This window comes from Saimiri boliviensis, chromosome 2 (assembly GCF_048565385.1).
Source record: "Saimiri boliviensis isolate mSaiBol1 chromosome 2, mSaiBol1.pri, whole genome shotgun sequence".
NCBI lineage: Eukaryota > Metazoa > Chordata > Mammalia > Primates > Cebidae > Saimiri > Saimiri boliviensis.
The window spans coordinates 69,913,063-69,936,863 of NC_133450.1; the positions used below are offsets into that span (position 1 = coordinate 69,913,063).

Genomic DNA, 23,801 nt, shown 5'->3' on the forward strand with positions numbered 1-23,801 from the left:
TCACCCTGTGGCGGCATGAGAGCGAGCCTGTGATTGGACAGAGCACGGCGGTGAAAGGTTAATCGCGGCCCTCCAGCCACTCAGGAGCAGGGAGACAGCGGGCGCGCTCGCGGAGGCGGAGGCGGTGTTTGCGGCCCAGCGCGGTGACCGGACCCTGCAGTTCTTGCCGCCGCGGCTGGGAGTCTTTGCTGCCCTCGGGCACCCGCGCGCCGAGGCTGTGGTGCTAGCTAAACTTGGCGGACGCTCCGGGCTCTTGGAATTCGACTGCCTCCATTGTTGCTCCTTCTGACACTCACAGACCGTAACGTGGCCGTAGTTGTGCCCCGGAGAGGTTAGCTGCCCTCTGACCACCTCCCTCCCGTCTTTAAAGGACCGTCCCACTCCCTTGCGCTCCCCCTCCTTAGCGGTTCAGGAGCCTCCGCATTTGGTGAAATGACAAACACCCGCTTCCGCTCCCACCCAAACTGGGATCCCCAGATGATGAGAAATAGACGGTGGCCCTGTGTAGGTACACTGTCCATTTGCATAGGTCAGAACTGTCCACCACATCTTCTAATAAGAATTATAAAATATCGGTGGGAGTTAAATAAGCCGCTGGCTTAAAGAACATCGTCTTAATTTATGCCCAAATGGAGACATCTCTTCAGTGGACTCCCTGATGGGTAGGTTCGCTCCAGGTAGGTGTGGTGGGCTTGAGCCCTTGGGCGTGAGCGGAACCTAGTGTGCGCCCGCGCTGCCTGGGCTGCACTGTTCAGTTTGGAGCCACCAGCCCCACGTGGCTCCTGAGCGCTTAGAGTATAGCTAGTCCGAATCGAGGTGTATGTGTTCTTTACCATATCACGTTCAGCATCTCATTAATTATTGTGTTGTTACATGTTGAAGTGATCAACATTTTTTGATATATTGCGATAAAAGTTTCATTTTACTTTTTGTATTTTTTTTTAGTGTGGGTTCCACGAAATTGTAAATGCCACCTGTGGCCTGCATTATATTGCCATTGGGCAGGCTGACCTAGGGCTTGCATGCCTGTGATCCTTATGTGCACCCTGTAAGGTACGTGCTGTAACTTCGTGCACATTGTGAGGCAGGGGCTGTAACTGCTTCTTTTTTTTTTGAAATGGAGTCTCGCTCTGTCGCCAGGCTAGAGTGCAGTGGTGCCATATGCAATCTCCATCTCCTGTGTTCCAGCGATTCTCCTGCCTCAGCTTCCAGAGTAGCTAAAATAGCAGGCGTGCACCACCACACCCAGCTAATTTTTGTATTTTCAGTAGAAGTGGGGTTTCACCATATTGATCAAGCTGGTCTCGGTCTCCTGACCTCGTGATCTGCCCACCTCAGCCTCCCCAGAGTGCTGGGATTACAGGCGTGAGCCATCGCGCCCAGCCTGCTTCCTGTTTTAACAGACGAAGAAAGGCATAACTTCCAGCCAAGTAAGTAACCAGTAAGTGAACAACTGAGATTGGAACCCGGGTAGTCCGGCTTTGAGGCTGGTGTGCTCAAGTATTACTGCGCTAAAATTTTGATAATATGTTTACTATGAATTGGCTTGAAGTTTGACCTGAAGTAGCATATTCATGGGCAAAATTAGGGAGTAGTCAGGATTCTCCTGGCAGACCGACGTATCAAAAAAATAGTTTCTTATATATCAAGCACTGTGAGCATGTCATACCATAAGTCCCCAGTCATACATATAAGGCTTTCCGGAGATAATCCTCTATGAGAAGGACAGCATCTCACTGTGGGGGCAGGCACTGGGCTGTACCAGCAGTGGAAATTTGTGGGCTGGTACAACTCCAGCCCTCTGGTTGTCCTCTCACAATATGTCAAGACTGGTCAGACTTCTCCATCAGCAGGTCTATCTGATTTTTTTTTATCAGTTTCAGTTCTTATTTTTAAAATAGGTAGTACATCCATATTGTTCATTTGTCAGAAATTCTATGGGACACACAGTGGAAAAAGATCTCCCTCACACCTGTCCTCTGTCATAAATAGGTGACCACTGTTTCCTGCTCATTCTTCAAAATGCTTATGTATATAAGAATCACTCCTTATGTTCCTTGTTTACAAAAATCCCAGCACACCATACACATTTACTCTACCTTGTTTTGTTTTTTTTTTTTTTACTTAATATATCTAGAGGACATGTTTATTGTAGCAATACGTACAGAGCTCCTTGACATTTTTTTCAACCCCGTTAACATATGATTGCAGATATATCCATACCATAATTTACCAATCCTCTATTGATGGACATTTAGACTTTAAGTTTTTTGCAATTAAATGTTGACCCATTTGGAATAGATTTCATATATAGGGGGAGGTATGGATCCAAATTAATTTAATTTTTTTGTCCAGATGGCTACACAGTCGTTTATTGAGTAGTTCACTTCTGGACTCTGTATCCATTCTAATGGTCTATCTATTCATGCTTCCCTAGCTGGTTTGTTTTAATTCCAGAGACATAAAACTCTGTAAGGGATATTGTTTCACATTTTGTTTGGATCACTAGAAATCTTAGATCTAATATTTCAGCCCATGTTAAGCAACAGTAGAGTATCATGTGGTATGCATTTTCTATGGGCTAATTTTTATTTTCCCTTAGCCCCAATTATTTCCACAGTTTGATTTCTTTTTGTAGAACAAGCCAGGATTTAAATATACCTTTGTTTAAGACTCTCTGTTTGCAAGTAACAGAAACCAACCTGAACTAGCTCAATCAAAAAGGGAGAATTTATCATAATGATGTAGGTGCTTCTCACAAATGCCAGGAACAGGAATACAGCCACATCTTAGCAAAAACTAGAACCAGTAATTGGAAAGCTTTCAGGAACCCAAAAGGTACTCTCTGTGACCCTCTTCTGTGATTGTTTTCTACGTATCTCTACTAACCTGTTCTCTCTGCTTTAACATCTGTTTGGGAGAATATAGCCACTCCCATTTTGGACTGGGCTGTCAGCTCAGTGGGGAGTCTGAGCCCAAACAAGGAAGGTAGGGCAGCAGCCCTCCAAGGTCAGGCAGCTGATTACACACAGGAGAACTACACAAAGAAAAACCATGTTGAGGGTAATGGGAGCCAGATTTCTCGCTGTTGGAGAAGGGAGTTACAAGTACAGAAATAAGAAGTTTGTGTGATTGGATCGGAATTGGAGGTAGTCATGTAAATTAATGGTTCTTAATACATGTAGATGTAAAATAAATGTAAAAGTGTGTGTATATGTGTATTTTGTGAGATTTTGAAATACATATTTGATCTTTGACCTTATTTTCTGGTTTACAACTCCTAAATTTCTTACACCAAAGTGATGACTTTTGTATGCTAATGAGATGGCTGGTGGCTGGGATCCCCTAGGTAGCCTTAGGATGGGGTTGGTCATTAGAAAGACCAAGGCAGGATCAGAGAATTGGACCTTCAGCCTATCTCCAGCTTCTTGGAGAGGAGAAGGGTTGAAGGTCAAGTTGATCACCAGTGGGCAACAGTTTAATTAGGCTTCATTAATTATGTAATGAAGCCTGCATAAAAACCCAAAAGGACACCAGTAGAGAGCTTCCAGATAGCTGAACAGGAACCATGAGGTTCCTGGGAGGGTGGTGCACCCAGGGAAGGCATGAAAAGTCTGAGCCCCTTCTCCCATCTCATCCTATATATCTTTTTTTCTGTATTGTTTATAATATCCTTTGTAAAAATAAGTGTCTCCCTGAGTTTTGTGAGCTGCCCTAGCAAATTAATCTAACCCAAGAGGAGGTCATGGGAACAACAACTTGAAGCCTGTGAGACATTGTGGAGGCCCAGACTTGGGACTGATGAGTGGTCAGGGGCAGAGTGGGGCAGTGGGGGTATCTTGGGGAGTGAGCCTCAACCTGTGGGATCTGATGCTATCCAGGTTAGAAGGGAGGAGGACACCTAATTGGTGTCTAATGCAGAATCTATTGCTTTCTCGATGTGTGGGAAGACCCCCCCTGACATTTGGTCACTGAAGTCTTCTTCGTTAATTATTGAGGGTGAGAGAAGAGGGTGTGTGATTTTTCCACAGCTATGCACACACACACACACACACACAAACACACACACGTATGTATAAATGTATGTACATATATTTCCCAGCTCTAGCCAATGAGAAGGCCTTGGTGCAGCAACACCACATTAGCCAAGAGAACACCTAACACCTAGCTCTAAACATACTCTGTGAAAAGGAACCAGGGCTCTTTAGAGGAATGGCTGATGTTAAGGTTGGGACATATACTTTCTCTAAAGTATAATATAAGACTGGAACATTTTGTGCTAGAAAGTTTGGAAGTGCTCAAGAAATGGTGGAGACAGTTCAAAAGGACAAAGCAATCAGCTCAAAGAGGCTCCTGTTGGCCAAATCTGGGACAGTTTGAACATCAGGATAAATCATGATAGCAGGAGATTATATCCCATGGTTGTAAGGTCTTTTAGGCTGACTGACGGCCCCATGGATGCCATGTTAACCTCTGTAACCTTCACAGACACTCCAGATGAGTTCCTGGAAAGTCTAAAGTAACTGGAAGACCATGAAAACAGAAAGAAATGGTCAACCCCTGCAGCACCTAGTTAACTTTAAAACATTATTTTTCCTTATTCCCGCCCCGTGGATCTTGGTCAACCTGGTGACTCCACACCCTACGACCCCCTCCCAGCTTGCAAACCTACAATAGCTTACAAAAAAAACACCCTAAAGTAACTTCTGTAACCTTCCACTGCCTACCCCAAAGAGTTACATGTTAATTATATTTATATCCCTCAGAGTCTAGCAAAAGGCTCTGAGCAAGACATCACTTACAAAACTCCTAAATTTATTACAGAAGTAAGTCCATAAAGACAAAACCTGGAGACATCCAATTCAAAGTATTTACAGTAGATGGAGCTATCTATTTCACCATGTTCCTCTCTGTATTTCATGCATCATGTGAAGTTATTAACATTTTGGCAATTAATCAGTTCATACTTTTTGCAGAAGCATATTAAAAACCATGAGACTTGCCCTGTTCTTGTAAGCTATAAATTGCTAGAAAATGTTATTAGTTTCCCTAAAAATTGTAGTGTTACTAAAAAGCAATTGATGTAAGTAAGACAGTATTGGAAGCCAGAGATAAAATGACATCTTCAAGACCTCAATAGATGAAATGTGCAAAGGACATTTACATTTCCTGTAAGGGCAGCCAACTTAGAGAGGTCAACCCTCCCACTTGTTATCTTTAAAAAGGCAAAAAAAAAAAAAATTATTTTACCAATATATTTCTAAAATATGTTTTCTAAATTAATCAAAAATGTAAGTTCCCAAATCTGATAAAGTTCTGTTGAAACTGTTACATTCATAGTAATGACAATTGCTAGTCTTTTGGAAATCAACTTCGTAGGAAAAATAAAAATCATCCTTCCTTTGAACTGCTGTGCTTTAAAAAATAAAAGGAAAAAGTCAAATTCATGAAGTCATTTGTTACAGCATTTTTATCATAAAATATTCAAACAACTGAAGTAATAAATATTAAGTGACTAAGTAAAATTTGATATTAGAATTATTTGACATTCTGTAGCCATTAGAATATGTATGCAGTCTATTTAAAGATACGGAAAAATGCTTATGAGTGAAGGAGGGTTGAAGCAAACTCAGAATATAATCTTGTATCTGTTCTATGTTAGGCATTCTAAAAATTATACATAGATGAAACAAGGATTGAATTAAGTGAGAAAATTAAAATAGTATATATGTGTGTGTGTGTGTGCGTGTATTACTAGTGAAGTTGTTTTTCTTTAAAATATTTTTGTTGCTATAATGTTTTGACAGTTAAAAAAATTAGAATATTTACTTCATCTTTTTCAGTTTCCTTGCTAGGTGGAACCAGGTAGAAATTTGTTGAGATTCAGAATTTTGCATCTAATCATCTAATCAGATATAATAGAATTGTTGTCGGTCTTGGATTGCTCTGCTGTTTTTCCATCAATAACACATATTTCTGTCCTCAATCTGGTATAAATTAAACACTAGAATACAAGATCTTTAAAAAGAGGGACACAATATCTTATACATACATTTTCCCCAGACCCAGCACAGTGTTTGGCACATAGTAGGCACTGAATACCTCTTCTCCATTATCTATATTAAGTGACCAGGTGGCTAAACAAATTCCTAAAGAAGCTCTCACCCTGTGACTGTGAAGTTCATGGATTTCATCCTTATTTATCAGACATCAAATAAGCTGTTGAGAGTCTCCCATGTGCATGGAGTGTTCAGTGAGTGCCTTTTCAATGAATGACCACTTGATGTAGTCATAGAAATTGGTTCTAATATAGGACAGAAGAAATGAAATATCTCTCAGTCTAACTTGTATGTAGTAAAGAATAAGCTTCTGAGATTCCAGGGCAACAAAAGGGTCAGGGTTCTATAATCCCTTTCCCAGTATTTCTGACTGCAGGATAGATGTGAGAAAATGGCAAAGACCAGTGGAATATGTATACAGTCATTTCAACAGCAAGATTCATGAGTAGGACACATCATTTTCATTCAACATCCTATTGGTCAGAACCTAGTCACATGGCCACACCAAGCTGCAAGGAACACTGGGAAATAGTCTTTCCAAGAGACTATGGCTGAGCTATACAGCTAGAATAGTTCATAAGGTACAACTAGTAATCTGCCATCATAGGATCTTTTAAAATTTTTTATTATGGAAAATTTCAAGTTTACAAAAAAAGGTATAATGAACTTCAATGTATTCATCATAAATCTTCTACATTACCAACATTTGCCAATCCTGTTTCCTCCCTCCCACATCCTCACTTACCCACCCACTATATTTTTTTTCTGGGTTTTTTGGTTGTTGTGAAATATATATAACATAAAATTTGGATTATTTTTAGCATGCCAGTTTACTCATGAATACTTCAAAGTGCATCTCTGATAATGCCCTTTTTGCTTTATCATCTGCCATTTTCCACATAAAATTAATAATTCCTTAATATCATCTAATTTTCAGTCTAAATTAAAATTTACCCATATGTTTAAATAAATGTCTTTTTATACTTATTCATTCAAATCAGGGGCCAAAGTCCATAAATTGCATTTGGTTATGTCTTTTTTTTTTTTTTTTTTTTTTTTTTTATAAAGATGGGGTTTCACCATGATGGCCAGGCTGGTCTTGAACTCCTGATCACTCAGGTGATCCACCCACCTTGGCCTCCCAAAGTGCTAGGATTACAGGCGTGAGCCACAGCACCCAGCCTGGTTATGTCTTTAAACATTTGTAATTTTTAATTTTTTTAGAAATGGGGTCTTCACTATTTTGCCCAGGCTGGTCTTGAACTTCTTATCTCAGTCTCCTAAGTAGCTGGGATCACAAGTACCTGCCACCACATTTGGCTGGTTATCATGTCTTAGAAGTCTCTTTTGTAACATCTCCTCCCATCCACTTTAAATAATGTCATCAGTTTATTAGAGCAGACCATATTTTGGGAACAATAGTCCACAACAAATTTTAAACTTTGATTGAATTAGGTCTTCAGGAAACATTCTTTAGATTTCTAGAATGATATGGTCAAAAGGTAGGAACATCTCAGTGGCTCTCACTCATCACACTGACAAGTGAAAGAGTTTATCAAGTATAATGCCACTAGTTGGTATTTTCATATTGCATTCTTCACAGCTTGGTGAACACCAGCTGGCTGGTGTCTGAAATTGTATGCTAATTTAACATATGAGTTGTAAATCATACCTCAATTTATAATTTGTCAATTTAAAATGTGTAAAGTGACTTACATTTCCTTATTGCCATTGTAGTCCTTGTGTTTATTTACGATTTACACTTAGGTGACTTGACTGTTCATATTCTCTCACTAGGGAAAACTGGACCCCTCTAACCCCTTAGATAATTTCTGTAGTAACTTCCTATTATGGTCATGACTCTCTCTCCCTTTTGAAATTAAACTTAAAAAAAAAAAAGACTTCATTTTTTAGAACAGTTTCAGTTTACAAAAAATTGAGCACAAAGTGCAGCATTCCAATATGCCTCCTCACCCTACTCACAGTTCACCTGTTACTAACATCTTGCATTAGTGTGGAGCATTTGTTACAACTGATGAATCAATACTGATATGTTATTAACTAAAGTTCATAATTTTTATTAGGATTCAATCTTGGCATTGCATGGTTCTAGGGGTTGTGCATAATGACATGTATTCGCCATGACAGTTTTATACAGAAAATAGTTTTACTGCCCTAAAAATTCTCTATGCTCTGCCTATTCATCCTTCCCTGGTGAACCTTGGCAACCATTGATTTTTTTAGTCTATAGTATTGCCTTTTCCTTTTAAAAAAATTTTTTTTTAAAGAGACAGGGTGTTTTTCTGTTACCCAGGCTGAAGTGCAGTGGCACTGTCACAGTTCACTGCAGCCTCAAACTGCTGGGCTCAAGTGATCCTCCCACCTCAGCCTCCCAAAGCACTGGGATTATAGGTGACAGCCACTGTGCCTGGCCATAGTTTTGCCTTTTCCAGATCATATAGTTGGAATCAGACAATATGTAGCCTTTTCAGACTGGCTTTTTAAATTTAGCAATATGCATTTAAGGTTCCTTCATGTATTTTCGTGGCTTGATAGCTAATTTATTTCTATTGCTGAATAATATATTATTGCATGACTGTATCATAGTTTGCTTATCTTTTCATCTATCAAAGGACATCTTGCTTGCTTACAAATTTGGCAGTTAAATAAAGCTGCTAAAAACATTCAAGTACAAATTTTTGTGTGGACATCAGTTTTCAATTCATTTGGAAAAATGCCAGGAGCGTGATTGTAAGATCACATGGTGAGTATGTTTAGTTTTATAAGAAATTACCAAACGGGCTTCCCAGTGGTTGTACTATTTTGCATTCCTACCAGCAATAAATAAGAGTTTCTGTTGTTCCACGTCCCCAGTAAGATTTGGCCTTGTCAGTGTTTTGGATTTTAGCCATTCTACTAGGTGTGTAGTGGTATGTCATTGTTTTGAATTTAGGAGTCACTGTGAATATGTAATGGCAGCATCTTTTCATATGCTTATTGTTCATTTGCAGATCTTTGTGCCTCTTCAGGTCTTTTTCTTACTTTTTATTGGGTAGTTGTTTTCCTATTCAGTTTCAAAAAGTTCTTTGTATATTTTGGATACAAGTCCTTTATCAGATTTTTCTCAAATACTTTCTCCTAGTTTGTGGTTATGTTTTCATCGATCTCTGAACAGTGTCTTTCACAGTTAAACTTTTTATTTTGAGATAATTGTGGCTTTACATGTAGTTGTAAGTAATAAAACAGAAATGCCCTGTGTACCCTTTACTCACTTTCCCCCAAAGGTAACATCTTACAGAACTATAGTGCAGTATCACAACCAGGATATTGACACTGATGCAATAAAGATGGAGAACACTTCCATCATCACAATGCCAAGGGTTGTATTTCTTCCATTGATATAATTAAATGCTATAAATTCCCCCTCCCCCAAAATTAAATAGTTAAAAGGATATGGGACTGCTTGCAAAATGGCAGGAAGAGGTGGAGCACCAGACTTGAGATGCTAAAGCTTCAAGAACAATACCCAAATCTGATGAGAAAATGCCTGCAGGGACCAGCCCTGCCATCCCTCTGGACCTCAAGAAAGAAAGGTGAGCTTTCTAGGACTCGTGTTTATAGAACTTTTGCTACAAAACTGGAGAATCCAAAATAAAGCAGACAGCCACCTGAGTGTGGATACCAGATGGTTTATATCTGTGAGTTAACCCATGAGACAAAAGCAGCCGAGGAACGCAGTCTGATTACAAAGGATGCGGGATTTGGAAGAAGAATCTTCAGCACAAAAACCTCTCAGCATCAGCCTGTTGTAAACCAAAAACGTTTTTGATTGACAAAAATTCTTTAGGAATTAGAAGTCTGGTAGACTTTTATGTAAGTCCCATTGGCCAATACTAGAGAACAGGGCCACCCTGCCTGGGCTGCGAGGCCGGTGGGGAAAGAAGTTCTGTAGTTCTGGCCTCTGAATGGCCTTCCTCCTAGGCCAGGACATTCTTCACATTTAACCGGAAACACTGGTTCAAGCCATGAGGGTAAGTGGTTGCCCCACACGCCTTATGATAACTCTCCACCATTAACACCAACACAGACCTTAAATTTGATAAGAAACATTTACAATCTATTCTCCAGGAAACATTTACAATCATTCTTCAGGAAGCCTGCTAACTTGAAGGCTTCATCTCCATGATAAAACTTTGGTCTCTATTGATAACTCTTTCAACCAATTTCCAATTGGAAAAACTTTAAATCTACCTACAACCTGGAAGCCTGTCACCTTCGAGTTGTTCCACCTTTCTCAATCAGTGTGTTTCTTAAATGTATGTGTTTATTGTTTCAAGATGGAGTCTGGCTCTGTCAGGCTGGAGTGCAGTGGCTAGATCTTGGCTCACTGCAAACTCCACCTCCTGGGTTCAAGCGATTCTCCTGCCTCAGCCTCACGAGTAGCTGGGATTACAGGTGCACACCTCCATGCCCGGCTATCTTAAATGTATTTGATTGAGGTCTCACGTCTCCCTAAAAACCAAGTTGCACCCTGACCACCTTGGGCGCATGTTCTCAGGACCTCCTAAGGTCTATGTCATGGGCCATGGTCACTTATATTTGCCTCAGAAGAAATCTCTTTAAATATTTTACAGAGTTTGACAGTTTTCATTAATACCTTCCTCTGAGGTGATAGTCAAGATGTCTGTTGAGTTATAGCGGAAAGTCAGATTTTAGGGACAGAGAGATCAGGGTTAAAATTTAGACCTTGTCCCTTATTGCCTGTAGGTAGCCTTGGACAAGACACATTCATCAGCTCCCATTTCTTCATCTGTAAAATGGGGGTGGTAATAGTCTACCTTCAGGGTTATTGCAAAGATTGAAGAAAAAAAATGAACATCACGAATCTGATGAACTTTCTGGTTTATAACAGTTACTTAATAAATGGTCATTCTTATTAGGCATCCTATTAGGAAAATAATGAGGTCCATTCCCCAAGATGAATGAGAGGCCGGAGCTATATGTGCCTCTCCACTGTTCATTCTCTCCTTCCATTTTATTAACAGAGAGCCCTTTTCTTTCTTAGAAGGCAGAACTTAAAAACTGCATTTCCCCACCTCCCTCGCAGCCCAAGGGGTGGCCCTGTTCTCTAGCATTGGCCAATGGGACTTAGATGAAAGTCTACTAACAAATGTCACCACGACTGCTAGATGCCTGCTCCCAACCAACAGCCCTTCTCACTTGTAACTCATTTAGCAGAGGCTGGAGCTGAAGGAGTGCCCAGGCTGGGAGTGGAGGAAGGACGTGCTCAGGAGAAGGTGAAGATGGGAGAGAAGCAAGATCTATGTGTTTGGGCAAAGGACACATTTCCTTACTCCATAGCAGTTGAGGTTAGTGGCTTAGCTCTGCAAGGAGATGAGCCCATGTTTTGTGTGGGTTCTTCTGGGAACTCTGAGAAGGCAGGGGCCATCCATCGCTGCCTCTCTTCCATTCTACAGCATGGAATATGGATGTGTGGTCTGGATGTATAGACACCATTTTGGACCATAAAGACAAGGACGATTGTCTAAGGATAACACAGCCAGAGAACTGGGAATGGTGAGGACAGGGGAGCTGCTGTGCCAAGTAGGACTGCCTCTCTCTTAAGAGAAAAATAAAACTTATTAGTGTTTAAAGCACTGCTGTTTTGGGCTGTCTGTCACATGTCACTGAAATTAATCTGAAACGTTGCAGCAATTAATGGGGAAAAAACTAGCACCCCATCTTCACACTTTGAGCTTTTTATGGCATAACCACCCTGTCCAAAGTAATATACCACCAAGTGAAACATGATTACGCTCAGCTGTTTACAGGCTTAGGAAATCTCAGTATAGGATTTATCTTCCTGTCATGTAGCCCACCATCCCCTTTTTAATGTGGCCAGGTAGTTTGATGTGTTTTCTCCCCACATTTTCTCCATTCGAGCGGGAAGAAGGCTCTGTACATCCAGGAAGGTTAGTGAAGGGCCTCCTGTTATCTGTATTCAAAAGATTTAAAATGGAAATACAGCAGGGAGAATGGGAGACCCACCTCAGGGTGGCGTGTGAGAGTGGCAGTGGTAGGGGAGAGATCTGTGTGGAGGCTCCATGGACGCCATGGGAATGGCCTCATGGTACACTGGGGACCTGAAATTCCAAAACCTGTCAGAGATGCCCAAGTCCAGTCAACCACGGCACAGCAGCAGAGCAACTATGGGGCTGTGGGGGCTGGACCCTACCAGTGAGGATAGAGGCGCAGTCACCTCAGGGCACTTCACTGCCACACCCCAAGTACCCTTGGGCAGGGTGAGGGAGAGGAGATGAGCAACAGGCATCTCAAACTTTACATGCTCAGATTCAGGAACTCTGGGTCTTTCTCACAATCTGCTTCTCCACCGTTTCCCCATCAGCCAGTGGCATCTCTATTCTTCCAGATGTTCCTGCCAAAACCTTGGAACATTTCTCAGTCCTTTTTCTCTTACGCTCTATACCCAATCCATTTGCAAATCCAGAGGATCGACTTTCAAAACACATCCAGAATGAAATCACTCCGCCCCACTTCTCCTGCACCCACCATGCCATTGTCATCTCTCCCGGACTGTTGAAATGGACTTCCGCTGGCCTCTGTGTTCTGCCCTTGTTCCCTGGAGTATATTTTCATTATGGCAGCCAGGGTTAGCCTGCTAAAATGTAGGCTGACATGTGCTCAAAACTCTCCAGTGGATCCCAGCTCACCCCAGGCAAAGGCCAAAGCCCTTACCACATCCTACAAGGCCCTACCTGGCCTCTCTTGTCTCACTCACCGTGCATTCCCAAACCAGGCTCTTTGCTGTTCCTTAAAAACACCAGCCATGATCCTGCCTCAGTGCCTTTGCACCGGCTGCTCCCTTTGCTTAGAAAACTTTTTCACCAGGCATTTGAAGGATATGTCCCTGTGGCTCTTTTAGGTCTGTAGTCAAATGTCTCTTGCTCAAAGAGGTCATTCCTGGTTGCTCTATGAGCCTGGTGGCACCTCCCTGTCCACCCCCAATCTACCTTCTTTCCCTTTTACTTACAGCACTGACGAATATGTGCCTGACATACCTTGCATCTTACCATTTTGTTTCTGTCTGCCTCTTCTCACTAGAGGGTCAGCTCTGGGAAGATAAGAACCTTGTTTTGGATTCCTATTATATTCGCAGCAGCAACCAGCACAGTGCTGATGCCAAGCAGGTGTGTAATAAATATTTGTGGCACCACGTTTTATTTGCCCTCCCTCTGTCCCCATCTCATTCCTGCTGCCCTTGGTTGCATCCCCTCTGCCCTCAAATGATGCAGTCATCACATCAGCTTGGTCTCAGGCTCTGTCTTCTGAGGAGCCCTGGCTACTACAGTAACTTACTGGAGGTCACAGAGCTAGTAAAAGATCCAGGATTCAGACCTGGGCAGTCTCACTCCAGAACGGCACAACTGCTACTACTATTATTGCTACTTCTTGGAGCATTGCAAAGGCTCAAGGCAAGTTAATGCAGTTTAAAAAGGGCACATTCAGGCCGGGCGCGGTGGCTCAAGCCTGTAATCCCAGCATTTTGGGAGGCCGAGGCGGGTGGATCACGAGGTCAAGAGATCAAGACTATCCTGGTCAACATGGTGAAACCCCGTCTCTACTAAAAATACAAAAAATTAGCTGGGCATGGTGGCGCGTGCCTGTAATCCCAGCTACTCAGGAGGCTGAGGCAGGAGAATTGCCTGAACCCGGGAGGCAGAGGTTGCGGTGAGCTGAGATCACGCCATTGCACTCCAGCCTGGGTAACAAGAGCAAAACTCTGTCTCAAAAAAAAAAAAAAAAAAAAAAAAAGGCACATTCTCTACCATCTGTACCACTTTAAAGCCAGTTGACTTTGCTTTGGCCTTGGCAAAAGTATTATTTGTTAGGACTGTTTGTTGAAAAGATAGTGCAATTTCTGGTTGTCAAAACCACAAACACACATGGAAATGAATATTATCAATGAATGGTCAGTTCAAGAAATTTATATTCAAAAATTTTCTTTAGGAATACAGATAATTTTACAAGATCACTCATCATAGCACCAAGCCTAATATTCCTTAATAGAAAACAGTCAAATAACAAATACTCCAGTTAATTTCCCACAGGTATAAATTATGCAAATAGCCATTTATATTTTCATTTACAATAATCAATAAATAAGACAGGACATTAATATATTTTTTACAAAGATCTCTTTTTTTTTTACAAAGCTACAGCTATGTATATACTAGACAAAAATAATCCTTGTACTACAAAATAACATTTCATTTTCCTCAATAGCTTTTTTAGAGCTTTCAGTAAAAACTTTCAAACTTAGTCAATTAAGCCCTGCCATGACAATAAGGAAACATTAAATCTGCTAAATAGACCAGACTCCCCGAAAATAAAACACCCATCACCACCCAGTACAATATGGTCTGAACAATCTCCTGTCTCCAAGTTTTAGTAGTTTGTCCTGAGGATGTACAGTAGGGAACAACAATTTTTCCGTGTTCACAGTTTGTCTTTGGCGGATAGTTTCAGCACCACCATGAGTGGCACAGGCAGCATCTTCTGGTGAAATTTCAAGGGCAGAGGGCAGGTGTCCCCTGCACCACACTCCCCTCCCCGCTGGCTACCTGTCCTACCCCAGGGACATTCTACACAAGCATGCCAGCTGTTGGCTTAAGGGATCCTTGCTGGAATGCAAACGGCTCAGATTCTGAGTAGAATTTCAGGAGCCTTTCTGAGTCGTTATTAGGGAAGGGGAAAGATGAGGGAGTGGGAAGATCTAGTCCTTCACACCTATTTCTACAGCTGAACTGTTGAATTTAAAAGAAATTCCCTTAAGAAACTCCCTCAGATGCTGACGTAATTTAAGGAGACCAATTTAGTTCTAACAGCCCTAGGAAACAGATTTCCCAGGTTCTACTTCAAACATCCATCCCAAACCTGTAAGATTCAAACTATTCCCAAAGGCACCTTTCTCAGATACTAAAGCCAAGAAGCATGGCCCTAAGCTTTGGGGCCATAACACAGAGTTACACTTGCTTTAAGCAACAGGCCGCTTACTGAGATAAATAAAAACTACCTTCGGGACCTTTGGATTTTTAAACCTAGGAAGGACTTTTAAAAGAGGTCTTCCCACTTCCAACCCAGAGAGGTAAATTCAAGGCATCTGCAGGTGAGCCAGAGCTAGGACGTGGGTTCTCCATACCCAGACTAGTGTTGGCCTGTTTTGGACAATGTCAGCTCTCCAGATAACAGGCACTCCCAGAGTTTCCTTTGAAAACTTGTCTAAATCCTTGCATGACATTCAGAAATACTGGCATTCTGGGACTGTCCTTTTTCACAGCATGGACTTGCAGAGAATATGCACCTATTCATTTTTGCTGGGCCTAAAGGAAGTAGTGGTAGCTGTTGGAAAGAGAATACAAATATCAAATATTTTCCTATTTTGTTTTTTGTAACAATGCAAAAATCATTACTTTTAAGCTTAAAATACAGGAAAAATGATAATCCCTGTCTCGGAAACCAATTATGAATTCATCCAAGTAATTTGTGGTCTCTACCTCTCCATTTTAATTATGCTGTCTTCAGGCCTTCTCTACTTTTCTTTTTGAAGGAGAAAGCCCAGTTTCCTGCTCTGAGAAGAACGTGTTACAGGTGCAGAGATGAGCAGCTGGGAGCAGGACGTACAGTTAATTGAAGGCCCTGAAGAACTGTCTTGGATGTGGGACACAGATTTTACTGCAAAAGACCCTTTCAAGGTGGCCATTTTGGTTGCAAATTTGCAACTGCAGTGAGGTTGAAAGTGCAAATCCATGTTAGAAACAAGAGTCCTGTGTTCCCGGTTCTGCTACTTATTCGCTCGTGCTATGACCCTGTTATTTTTCTGTCCTGTGCTTTAGCTTCCTTTCTGAAATAAACACCTCCCATGATTGTTCTAAGGGTCAAGTGAGTTAATGAGTAAACAATGGCTTAAACTTCCTCTTGCAAAAAGGCCTGAGTTAGATTTGAGACAGGGGAGCTTGGAAAAAGGTAGTGGATTGGAGGTTGGAAGAAGCGATGGTAAACCGAGGGTTAGGGAAAGAGGTATAGTCAACGCTTGCTTCGAGAGGAAGGATATAGAGAAAAAGGGGGCTGCTGGGCTTCCTACAACTTCATAAACTTTCAAGAAAGCTATTTTTCATTCAACAAATACATGGTGAATGCCTATAATGCACAGAAGCTCAGAAGTTAGTTCGCCAAGATCACCCCGAGATCTAGTGACACAGCTGGAGCTCTAATCTAATGTGGCTGACTCCCAAACCTGACTTCTTTCTCTATTCCACAATACCACCCAGAGAAGAAGGCAGTGATTAAAATGAAAACAAAAAAAAGAGTTCCTTTAAAGAGAACCCTGCTAGATGAAGTTAGTCTTGACATCTGAGTGTCAGGGATTTAAACAAGTTAGGAATGGGATTGAGGCAGGGATTGTTGAGGCATGTGTGTATTTAAAAACAAGTTGGTCAAACAGCACAAAATGCTGGTTGTCTTTTTTTCCATAGACAAGAATGCTTTTTGGCATGCTGCTCCAGCCCTGGCTGGGAGGAACTGCTTGCTTGATGTGTTCTCATCCAGGTTCTCAGAACAGGTTTTAAACACAAAGAAGCCAGTATTCCCAGCATTGTGGGGTCTGGCAATTGCAGAACAGTCAGCTCAGGAACTCTGATAACTTTTGCAGGCTCTTGGGGAACCAGGAGCTGAGTCTCCAGGCTTTTGACCTACACATGATCAAGCTCACGCCATGTCCTGTCTCACACACAATAGTAAAGAAATGACAAGGTCTGAAGGTCACTGTAGGGGTCTTAAAAAAAAAAATTAGAGTGAAGGCCAGGCACAGTGGCTCACACCTATAATCCAAGCATTTCGGGAGGCCAAGGCAGGAGGATCACTTGAGGCCAGGAGTTTGCGACCAGCCTGAGCAACACAGTGAGACCTGTATCTACAAAAGGCAAAGAAATTAGGTGGGCGTGGTGGCATACACTTGTAGTACAAGCTACTTGGGAGGCCAAAGCAGGAGGATTGCCTGAGCCCAGGAGTTCCTGGCTGCAGTGAGCTGTGATTGCACCACTGCACTCCAGCCTCTGTGACAGAGTTAGACACTGTCTCTTAAAAAAAAAAAAATCAGAGTGAAGAGGGCAGATGCTTATGTGGAGCCCAAAGATACAGGTGCCTGCACATGATGGAAACGGAACCTGTGCTAGGTCTGTGCACAGGGTTCATGTCCATAAGTTGCTGACTGCCTTTCCCCAAGGAAATGCCTGGTGAGAGCAAGGTGCCAGATCTGTGGAGCTCAAAGGGATGCTGTGTCTCATGTTTGGCTCTCCCACACCGGCTGTTAGGGGAAAAGCCCACAGCAATTTTCAGCAAAGCAGCACAATAACGCCCACGCCAGCTCCCAGCCTTCTGACTCCCAGCCCAGGTCCTGGACCTTGTCATTAGGGCGGCCCCCTCACGAGCTGGATGGGCCAGAACAACCTGCTATTTGGTGGCAGCTCCAGACTGCAGCTGCTGGCCCAAGACGTTACATCTTCCCCAAGTGCTGAGTCAGCAGTGATTATGCAATGTCGGGGAAGGAAAAATAACACACCTGGGCCTTGCAGAGCTTTGTGCCATCTCATTTCCTGGCGAGCACATGGCTGAGAAGGTCCTGAGAAGCCAGGTTGACTGGAGGCTCCCACACAGCCCATTTCTGGGACCTCAGGGCACAAAGCTCCACAAAGGAATACAGACGGGGAAAGCAGTGGAGACCCCTGAGGAAGGGGTCTTCAAGCAGAAAGGAGAGAGAGGCCATGTCTCAAAACTCCAGAGGTTTCTGAAGTCCTTCTGGAGAGTTAAGACAATCGGAGTGCATGTGAAAGCATTCTTGTCATACAGCTGCCCTCCAATGGACGACAATGGAAGGAGAACAGCTCCTTACCAAAGCAGCCGTGATGGATTCTGACATGTTCGCAAGACACACCTGTATCTGCTTATTCTGACATTTATTGGAGATGATCTCCATGGGGTTCGGAGTCCTTAGTGATAAGAGGTGGGGAGGTTAGCTTCAGCAGCTGAGGCTGTAGTTTTGTAGAAAACGTAACTGGAATGAAGATGGCTATCCTGAGGTCACCAACTAGCAGGGTAACTAGTCGTTTCCCATTTCTAATCTTTAGTTTTTCATCTCTTCAACGAGGCACTGAGTGCTTACATAATTCCTGAGGTTTTCAGTCTGTGACTTACAGAGATCAATTACACAGGCTGCCCCCAATGCCTCCACCTTCCCTCTGTTCCATCCTGACAGAGCAGGTATGCACTGCATGGGAAGAGGGTGGGGGGAGCTGTGCTGAACCCCAGAAATGGAGAAGCCCGTGTTCTGGGTGGCTGCCCATGGGACAGCGAGAGTGTACTTCCTGCTTCTGAGCCTTGGTGGGAGACTATCTCCCCACAAAGGTCAGGTCTGCCCAGGAACACCTGACCACCCTGATCATCAACTATGACAAGATACAAATTTTGACAAGGAAATGTTGGCCGAAATGTTCAGCAGAGAACCCATGCTATTTGTCTGTTGGCAAACACCTGTGTGGACTACATGTTTCTGTATTTATTTTTGAGACAGGGTCTCGCTCTGTCACTCAGCCTGGCATGCAATAGCAGGATCAGAGTTCACTGTTACCTTGAAGTCCTTGGCTTGAACAATTCTCCTGCCTCAGCCTCCCAAGTAGCTTAGACTACAAGTGTATGCCGCCACACCAGCTAATTTAAATTTAACTTTTTGTAGAGATGGAGGCTGGTCTCGAATTCCTGGCCTCAAGCGATCTTCCTGCCTTGGCCTCCCAAAATGCTGGGATTATAGGTGTGAGCCACTACTGTGTCTAGTCAGTTTTCCGTTTCTTAAATGAAGCAGGGGTGGTAAAGAAAATCTAGAACCCACACGACCACATAGACTATATCTTTGGGGAGGCAAGAGATCTCAGATCATTTACTGGGAGTAGGCAGCACAACCAGGTGGAAGGAGGGAGGGTAATAACTAACCTTGGCATTCAAGCAGAGCTTACCCATGCTATTTAACCCTCTCCTGCACTTGGCACAGCATTACACAAAGGCACTCAGGAGATCACAGCTCAAGAGGATGGATGTGGCTACAGCCCCAGCTGGACACAGGGCACCTTCACAAACCAGTCAACAGAGCAGCAAGCCCCCTAAGCAACCAATGAGAAAACTCAAATGGCATTTATGGATCGAGATGGCATACTGAACACACAGGCCCATTTCTTCCTTCATGAAACCCAGTAAGAATAAGAGCAAAGAAATGAAAGTTATGTTAATACAGCCATGAAGACAGAGGGATAGAGAACAGTAGGCCAGAGCTAGCAACCTATTTACAGGAATGAAAGTGACAGAGAAGCAAGCAGGGCGGGGGATCCTAAAACCACATGCCTGCAGAGGGGAGGCCACAGAGTGGTCAGCAGAGACGTGCTGTGGCCTCCAGAAGAGGCTTGGGGATTGGAATGGGAGGCATGGGGTAAGACATGGGGCTGAAGACCAGGGCATTTGTTGGCTCTGAGGCCCCCTGTCCTTCCCATGCAGCAGATGACCACCATGCTCCTACACCATGGAGAAATCAGAGCAGCTCCCTCTCAGGGACACCAGGCATAGCAAAGGTGGGAGCAACTTAATGAAAGTCTAAATACTCATGGGTGATGAGGCTGCCTGCTCAGCGGTCAGAACTCAGGCACTCAGATATAGGCCAGGGTCTCTGGATGTGGCCCTACAGTTTGTGCATTGCACGGAGGCACCTGGCTAAGGGGGCCAATTAGGAGTTAAAATCCAGCCATTGCATTGTTTCTCAAGCATTGTCCAAGCTCAGGGCTGTGTACGCCTGGAGGAAGGGGCAAAAGGTGTCCTCTGCCAGTCAAGCCAAATGCTCATGGGGGCTTCTGCCCAGATGGGACACCTTTTCTGAAGCTCAACGTAGGCTAAAAGCAGCCCTGGGTATGCCCGTTTCCTAGGTAGGAGAGTAGTGGGAATATCTCTAAAGAAACAGAATGAACCCCAGAGAAAAATCTGCAAATACTGACATGCAGGGTTCTCCAGTGATGAGTCCAGGTGCCCACCTGGTAATCCCAGGGAAAAGCTCACCAGTGGTGCCGAGCTTCCAGTCAGCTTTTGGATGCCTCACTCTTAAACATGAACAGATCCACAGGATATCTGAGAAAAGTTTATAACATGAAAGGCAGAGACTGAGACCAACCCAAAGAAAGAAAACTCAGAGAAAACGAGGGCAACACAGGGAGCAGGAAAGAACTTCCCCTCAAAACACAATCATTAACATCCACAGAGAGCTAAGATCTGCATCCACGAATCAAGAACAGGACACTATAAAGCAAAGACAGGACAATGACCAAAGGTTTGGTTAATCTGGAAAATAAAAATTCAGTAAAACCTTCAGATTGAGAAGATAAAAACGAGTAATTCTTCCTGAAGATCAGAAACATAGACGAAAAATAAAACAGATACAAGTATCAGAGCATCAGCCTGGGGGCAGGGGAAGATCCAACACTGAAATAATAGGTGGTCCAGAAAGAAAGGATGTGAGCAATCACAGGAAGATTTAAGAAATTTCCCAGGAGGGCCCAGCGCAAGGTTTAACACTCAGGATACAATACCATCATGGCCATTCAGAACACCAGGGAGATCTTAAATGTTTCCAGGGAGGCTGGATAAAAAACCTAAGTCACATATAAAGGCATGGGAATCAGAATGGCGTCCAAAATCTCAACCACCACACTTGGGAGGGGATAGGAGAGGGTATTTTCCACCTGTCATCCTGTGCTCAGCCACACTTCCGTGAAGGGCAGAATACAGACAGTTTAAGTCATGCAAAAATCTCCAAATATTTACAACCATATTAACTTCCCACGTTCTCTTCCTCAGGAAGTTATTAAAGAATGTGCCACACCAAAAAAAAAAAAAAAAAAAAAAAAGTAAAGAGAGAGAATAACAAATTAAGAGGGGAAATTTGGAGGACAAAGGACATAACCATAAGGCAGTGCTGGGCTTGGGAGTCAACAATCCTTACGTGCTCCAAGTAATGTCAACACCTAACAGTAATGTACTAAATGATGTGATCCACACTGGAAAACCACAACACGGTATGGCAAGAGCGAAATCCTCATCTACTGTGACAGCAAGCCAGTAATGTTTCTAATTAATTAATAAAATAATTTAAAAATGCCAATGTAAGAGAGTTGAAAGTGGTTACTTCTAAGGAGCAAGACTTAGGGCACTGCTAGTTCTTGTTAAAGGCTGGTCTCGATGTCCTGACCTCAGCTCTCTTACTATATTTCTGTTAATTAAAATAAAATTACAAGCAATGGGTGGTTTGTTCGGCAGACTTCCACATCCAGCTTCTTCCATAGAAGCCTATATTCAAATGAGATTTTCTTTTCCTTTTAAAAAAAAATCAGTTGACTGCCAACCTGAACCAAACGACTTTTAGGCATCTTGCCAGTAGATGTTTTAAACAATATTACAAGTTGTAATAGGTGAGAGAAGAAGCCTGCAGAGGTTTTTCTGAACAAGGTCTAGACCCATAAAATGAAATGATGCACATTTGGGTCAGTTCTTCGCGGGCTCTTCGAGCATCTAATTTAGGCGGGGACCACGTGGTGCCCAGGGTTATAAAGTATCACACACATAATCTTTATTATCTGTACCTTTGGGCTTTCACTGATGCCAGGGAGCTCATTAATTAGCTCATTTTCCATGGGCTCTTGGCCTTCCAGATGGAATCACTCCAAGCTCCCAACAGCTTTCTGCTTGGAAGGCTGAAATTCTTTCAGGAGGGGAGACAGACTATAATCAGACTGGTTTAGAGGCCAGATTTTGGCTGTCATCGACTTAGATGTGCTATGTAAATTCTTCTGGCCATGCTGGAATTCAGTAAACTTGAAACCCACTGCTTGAAATGAGCAAGCCCTTGGCTAGCAAAGAAAGAAACGTGATTCCTGGAGTAAGAACGATGCTGGTATGTCAAATGACAAGCTGTTGCAGCTGTCAAGGGTATTTCAGAAGGAATCATGGATGAGCTTGAAGGTGAATAAGACTTCCTCATTGGAAAAATACAAGAGCAAAACAAATGTCAATAGTTGGTGTAAAATTTTCAGTTTTGTTTGAAGGTGGACGTTTTAATCTAGTCATTTAATCTTTTTCTCAGGACACTGGCATGCCCGGTGGAAGTTTCCTACAAGAGGGGACAGCTCTGGACAGGGCATCAGGTGCCTGTGTGCTCACGGCAAGTCCGTCCCTGATTGGCTGTGTGATCTTGGGCAAACTGCTCTGTCTCTCTGGGTTCAGCCAGACAAGATGCTCTCTCAGTCCTCTCTTGACTCGTTCGCGATTTCATAAGGGTTGCCTGGTACATGCTTTCTGAAGGGGAGAGCAAGGGAAGGAGAAACCGAGGCACAGACTTGAGTCTTGGGAGAAAGGAATGAGCAGATGGCGCACAGGGCTGAGGGAGATGGCGGGAAGGGGGGCTGGGTGGGTGCTAGAGACACCTCTCTTCTCTCAGAAACCTTCTGCACTGGCCTGCTCCGGAGTGCTGTCTAGAAAGCCTTTTCAAGAATCCCACTACAACTGACCACAAAGGATACCTGTGCCAAGACATGCATTCTGAGGCAGGTGTGCACCAAAGCTTTCTTTGGCAGGGAGTTGCTGCAGTGCCCAGCTCTAGCACCGGTGGGAGCTGATTCCAGCCCAGCCACTCCGTATGGCCTCTACAGGGCCCTGCGGGGCCTTTGAAATCATGGCTCTAATCCAATCAATGGAAAAGTGAATTTAAAATGCATCTCCCCTCAAAAAAAACAAAACAAAACAAAAACTGAGGTGAAAAAGAGCACACTATGGCTCTCAACCCAGCTTTCAACTTCCTCCCTGGATTCTGCCATTCCCGGATGTGCTTGCACAGAGCCGGCTGCTCCGATTTCCCCAGGAAATGCAACCAGTTACCAGACTGCAACCAGTGCGTGGACCCCAGTACCTTCTCTGAAACACCCATGCTTGGAGGAAAACGTGACAGCTTTCTTCCCAGCTAGGGCTTGGCCTGGGGCACCCAGCCTCTTCCTCATCAAGCAGCCCTTCATCTGAGACGTAAGAAACTCAAGTTCATCCAAGACGTGAACCTGCATGTGGGCAGTGCTAAGATCCAGGCAGGCTAATGATCACCAACGATGCTTCCTATCCGACCCAGCAAGGCACACGAGGACAAAACCCCACCTACGGATCCAGCTCTGTGCCTGAGTTTTAAGTACACAGCCAGAGAAAAAAGCATGCTCAGGTAGTCCAGGGGAAAAAAAAAAAAAAAAAAGAAACCTGAAAAAAAACACAACAACAAAAACCAAACCACAACAGCAAGAAAGGGGGTCTAAGTTTCCTCGGCGGGCCTCAACTGTCGGCAGAAGTGCCCCACCCAGAACCCACAATAAAATGAAGTAACCCCGCCCCCAGTCAGGGTCCTATCTTTTTTATTATCCAGACACACGCATCACAGCCTGTTAACATCCAGTTGTGGGAAGAGCAGCAAGCAGTACACCAGGAGCCAGAGGAAGAGAATAAAATACATCATATCCGGCTGCTGGACAAACTGTGTCAGGGAGTCGCTCTGCGGGCTGTGGCTCCCCAGTGACATGGCTTCTCCCGAGCTGTTGGCCTTCC

At 43.4% G+C, this 23,801-nt stretch overlaps 1 protein-coding gene and 1 long non-coding RNA gene across 2 annotated transcripts in view; one reads left to right on the plus strand and one right to left on the minus strand.

The window, feature by feature from the left end:
• Positions 1 to 125: 125 nt before the first annotated feature.
• LOC141583590 (uncharacterized) lies at positions 126 to 15,749 on the plus strand. The gene is made up of 3 exons (XR_012516250.1): positions 126 to 331; positions 13,182 to 13,267; positions 15,688 to 15,749. It is a non-coding gene; the product is annotated as an uncharacterized LOC141583590 (long non-coding RNA).
• Positions 14,050 to 23,801, minus strand: part of CLMN (calmin) — a 138,274-nt gene continuing 128,522 nt past the window's right edge. Inside the window, exon 13 of the mRNA XM_039468703.2 lies at positions 14,050 to 23,800. Coding sequence (XP_039324637.1) covers positions 23,632 to 23,800 — 169 coding nt within the window. The 3' untranslated portion in view covers positions 14,050 to 23,631. The remainder of the gene's footprint in view (position 23,801) is intronic.